Below are 5,044 nucleotides of genomic sequence, written 5' to 3'. Positions count from 1 at the left end.
ATAACATACTGTATTTGACCTAATGTAATATGTATCTATAACATACTGTATTTGACCTAATGTAATATGTATTTATAACATACTGTATTTGACCTAATGTAATATGTATCTATAACATACTGTATTTGACCTAATGTAATATGTATCTATAACATACTGTATTTGACCTAATGTAATATGTATCTATAACATACTGTATTTGACCTAATAAGTGCAAAAGTCCCATTAATCAGGGAAACAATATGAATGTGCTAATTAAAAACCTTTCTAACCTTTCTAAAAAAGTTTCTTACCTCATTGATCTGCCAATGTAATTTTCAGTTTTTATTCATTCCAAACTGTTCCAGAGAAACTACATCACTTCATTATATGATTGTGTATATAACACTATCACTCACTGGTCCTAATGATATCACCAATAAATCAATATGTTTTTTCATGTCCATGGAATCTTATATTGTAGTTAAAGATAGAAATTATGTCATCCGTGCTGAGATGTATTTTTGGCAGAGATCAATATAACAAACCTGGTGAAGCATTATATTGACCTATAAGTAATGTGATGAGTTACTTTAAAGGAACTTTCTTAGTTTTTTTTATCTCAATCAATATACTTCATTTTATATATTAAATACAAACTCTATTTCCGTGCCTCGATAAATATTGTCCAGTTCAGGTCTGTAAAGCCATTGATAACCAAAGGCTGTATTTGTATACGTAAAATATTTGTAACACATTTATCATGACATATCTAACATCATATTCACCTATGTTAAGCATATCTATCATAATAAATCTATATACACATGTCACTGGATAACATTATGTTTATAGGATATGTGACAAGTTCAAACACACAAAATACAGGTGCTTACATCAGCTCCTTCACACACTCCAAGACATGCCTTGTGACACATTCTGTTGCATTTGGTACACCGAAACATCTGTTTCCCACTTGAATTGCAGAACAGAAGGTCACAATTGTTTCTGATAGGTTTGGCAAACTTGAGCAGTTGGTCAATAATGTGTTTTCTGTAAGCCATCACATGGCATTGCCTCATCACAGTCGGTGGGTTTTGTGATACTACAGCATCAGCATTCTGAAAATGAAGAAAATACATCTTATCACTATTTCACTTTTCTATGATTTTTTTTTGTATATGAAAGCATGAAAAACAAGAGGTCCATGGGCCTGAACAGTCACTTTTTGAAATAGTTAGTTTGACCCTTCTTCGCTGCAGATCAGGCCAGGGGGTCAGTCAAAGTCAATATGTGCATACCATCAAACTCATCCAATTTAGCCAAGTTAGAATGAATTCCAATAGAAATATCAGATCAACAATTAAATGTGATGTGGAACGTTGCCGAAATTTTGTTTTTAACCCATACCCCTACTTAACTCTTGGGTGGATTACATCCATTTGAAACATTACATGGGGAGTCCAATCATATTTTCTATAAATGAGGGTAGTATGATGCATAGAAGAGGAACAACAACTTCCATCCTTATAGCGATTTAAACAATCGAAATAAAATCAGATAGTTTATCCTATATATTTATATCATAACATAAATCAGATTCTAAAATTAATATGTGCATACAAATAAACAGCATAATGTATGACAAAATATTTTGTGAATACGGGAAGCATTTCCCTCATATTATGTAAATGAGCCATACCATTAGTAGGAACACTCCACATGAACTACCATCATCCTGTCTAGATGACTTATTCCTTCCTAATGTCCACCTTGTTGCAGCTTCCTTCAAGACTCGTTCTCTCGTCTCCATGAATTTTCTGTTAATGAATCATGGTTATTATTATTTAAAAAGATATGGACTATGCAGATAAAGTAATACTAAGAATGTGCCATCATTGCTATCAAGAGGTTTTATGTTTAAAAGAAAGCATCACACAGAGGAACATTGATGATCTGTTGAAACAAGTTGTTATAAATTCATGGGAATGAACTGTCATATCTATACCTTTATAATGTTCAACCAAAATTACATTATGTATGAACCATATTTTTGAATAAGCACTATCAGGTAATGGATATCATATTTTTGTACAGAAAGTGTGGGACCAGACCATAAGTATGATACAAAATTTGGCCAATGTAACATACAAGGTAGGAGAAATAGTGAGATATAACTTGTTAAAGTTGCCATATAGACAAATTGTGTCCCATCTTGTACTTCAGTGGGCATCTAAATAGGTAAATGGTGCAGAGCTTTCGAAAAAGTATTACCTCCAATGACCCACAAATCTGTCCGCCCTTTGGCTGTTGGGTAGAGGGTCTAAAACTGTAACAATTCCAGTCCTCATTTCAGCAACAAGCAAAAACCAATGGTGCTGGTGGCATATTGGAACAAGCACCTGATAGTAGCGGTGAAGTGGGATCTGAAAATTGTAAATGAAACCTAATTTTAATACAACAGTATTTAAGTTATTCATTTTTGCTCTTTAAAAGACCATATTCACCAGGTGTGTAATTTATCAGTTTTTCAATTTACTATAAAGTAAAATTTTGTGAGCAATTCTTGTTCAACTGCCAATCCTAAACCAAACTTGTTCAGTGCATCTTGGCACTTATAATTGACCCCATGGTCTTGAGGGGTGCAGCCAAAATGGGTCAAATTGTTTAAAATTTCAAAAATCTTCTTCTCAACTCCAAGTTATGGTAAAATCAAATTCTCTTTATAAATGGAAGGATCTTAAGGTCCTTTACATAAATGGAAGGATCTTAAGGTCCTTTACAAAATTTATGAATTATGACACTTGGATCACATGTTACTCCCTGGGGACAAAGTACCTACAGTTTATATCAGAACTCAGATGTCTTTGGTCTCTTATTATATTGAATTACCTGGGGGTAAATCCAGTTGAAATTTCCAGCCTCCCAGTGAACCGCAATGAAACTTGGAAGGACATAAGTTGTGTTGCTGTTTAACAGACCCAAATAGGCGTGGATGATCTGTCAAAAAAAGTTTATGCCATTTATAGAAATAATTAAATATAATGGTATTAACTGTAAAATTGCAAATGGTGATGAAGAAATATATTCAGTCTCGTTATTATGCAAGCAGTATGTAACCAGCTAGTAAAGCAATTGTTCTTTGTTTTGGCTACAAAAGCTTCAAGAGCAACAAGTGAAAATAAGTATTTGTTCAATGGATGAAAGAAGTATAGTTTTGCTGTTTATAGACTCATTTGGTGGATTGAAGTATAGTTTTGCTGTTTATAGACTCATTTGGTGGATTGGTTAAGTCACTTGCTCTATGATTGATTGTAGGTCAGTTTATAATATATCCATTTATGCTTCAAAACTCACCTGGTCATTTAACCACTTCCCAGGCAGGAGTGTCTGCATATCAGAGGGATTTAAAGTGACGCTCCCAACAGAAAACTGATGTTTTGGAATTTTAAAGGTGGCTGACTTGGAGTCTGTCTGGTACGGTGTATTGTTCAATGTTGCATAGACTGATGACAACTCCATATCATCTTTAAGAACTGCCATCAACACAGCTGACGCCAGCATCACAGCAATTGGTGGATGTTTCAGATGCAATTGAGCTCTGTTTTCCATGTACCATTTCAGGAGTTCATCACTGCACTCTTCTTGCTCTTTTGAATACCTTTCACTATATTTCAGGAAGAATGACAATGTTGCTGATTGCTGGGCAGTAAATGCCATTCTCTGGGGACTTGATGGCAATGGCATCCTGAGTTTATCACAATGAACTAACAATTCATGAATGTTGCCATTAGCTACAAACTGGTCAATGTAACTGCTCGATTTTTCTTTCGCTGAAAGGCTTGGTTGCTTCCTTGGGCCTATTGCAGAGTTTCTTGAAGACCAGTCCGTAGTGGGTGCTTTTCTTACTGCTTGTTTTCTGGTAAAACTCTTCATTACCTTTGGCTGCTGTAGCCTCCTTGGTGTCTTCAGGGTGGAGGGCTTGCTTGTGGAAGTACTCTTGAGTTTGATCTTGGTCTGGGCTGTTCGATCATGTGAAGGTGTTCTAGCTGCAGATGTGGTAACTCTGGATGATGTTTCTTTAGCTGAACGGCTTGGTTGCTTCCTTGGGCCTATTGCAGGGTTTCTTGAAGACCAGTCCGTAGTGGGTGCTTTTCTTACTGCTTGTTTTCTGGTAAAACTCTTCGTTACCTTTGGCTGCTGTAGCCTCCTTGGTGTCTTCAGGGTGGAGGGCTTGCTTGTGGAAGTACTCTTGAGTTTGATCTTGGTCTGGGCTGTTCGAGCATCTGAAGAAGGTGATGTAGAATCGGTATCTCTGGATAATGTGTCAGCTGTTGATCGTCTAGGGGTGACATACTTTCTTAGGTTTTTTAGCCCACCATCATCAGATGGTGGGCTATTCAAATCGCCCTGCGTCCGTGGTCCGTGGTCCGTCCGTCCGTCCCTCCGTCCGTCCGTCCGTCCCTCCGTCCGTAAACAATTCTTGTTATCGCTATTTCTCAGAAAGTACTGAAGGGATCTTTCTCAAATTTCATATGTTGGTTCCCCTTGGTGCCTAGTTATGCATATCGCATTTTGAGACCAATCACAAAACAACATGGCCGACAGGCAGCCATCTTGGATTTTGACAATTGAAGTTTGTTATCGCTATTTCTCAGAAAGTACTGAAGGTATCTTTCTCAAATTTCATATGTAGGTTCCCCTTGGTACCTAGTTATGCATATTGCGTTTTGAGACCAATCGCAAAACAACATGGCCGACAGGCAGCCATCTTGGATTTTGACAATTGAAGTTTGTTATCGCTATTTCTCAGAAAGTACTGAAGGTATCTTTCTCAAATTCCATATGTAGGTTCCCCTTGGTGCCTAGTTATGCATATTGCGTTTTGAGACCAATCGGAAAAACAACATGGCCGACAGGCAGCCATCTTGGATTTTGACAATTGAAGTTTGTTATCGCTATTTCTCAGAAAGTACTGAAGGGATCGTTCTCAAATTTCATAGGTAGGTTCCCCTTGGTACCTTGTTATGCATATTGCGCTTTGAGACCGATCGGAAAACAACAT

At 36.9% G+C, this 5,044-nt stretch overlaps 1 protein-coding gene across 1 annotated transcript; it reads right to left on the bottom strand.

The window, feature by feature from the left end:
• Positions 1 to 239: 239 nt before the first annotated feature.
• Positions 240 to 4,340, bottom strand: LOC117318866. The gene is made up of 5 exons (XM_033873796.1): positions 3,337 to 4,340; positions 2,872 to 2,979; positions 2,254 to 2,405; positions 1,682 to 1,799; positions 240 to 1,100 (listed from the first exon to the last, which is right to left on the bottom strand). The coding sequence occupies exons 1-5, from the start codon at positions 3,913 to 3,915 to the stop codon at positions 849 to 851; spliced, it is 1,209 nt and encodes a 402-aa protein (XP_033729687.1). The 5' UTR covers positions 3,916 to 4,340; the 3' UTR covers positions 240 to 848.
• Positions 4,341 to 5,044: the final 704 nt, after the last annotated feature.

The sequence above is a fragment of the Pecten maximus genome, unplaced genomic scaffold, assembly GCF_902652985.1.
Source record: "Pecten maximus unplaced genomic scaffold, xPecMax1.1, whole genome shotgun sequence".
Taxonomy (NCBI): Eukaryota; Metazoa; Mollusca; class Bivalvia; order Pectinida; family Pectinidae; genus Pecten; species Pecten maximus.
This window is presented reverse-complemented; position numbering and strand designations above follow the sequence as displayed.

What these genes read in the sequence shown, in the direction of transcription:
- LOC117318866 (XM_033873796.1), bottom strand. Translation starts at nt 3,915, where the DNA reads ATGAAGAGTTTTACCAGAAAACAAGCAGTAAGAAAAGCACCCACTACG. An exon ending in GGAAGTGGTTAAATGACCAG is followed by an intron (nt 2,980 to 3,336) that starts GTGAGTTTTGAA and finishes TTTTTTTGACAG; the next exon opens with ATCATCCACGCCTATTTGGG. An exon ending in AGATTTGTGGGTCATTGGAG is followed by an intron (nt 1,800 to 2,253) that starts GTAATACTTTTT and finishes ATTCATTAACAG; the next exon opens with AAAATTCATGGAGACGAGAG.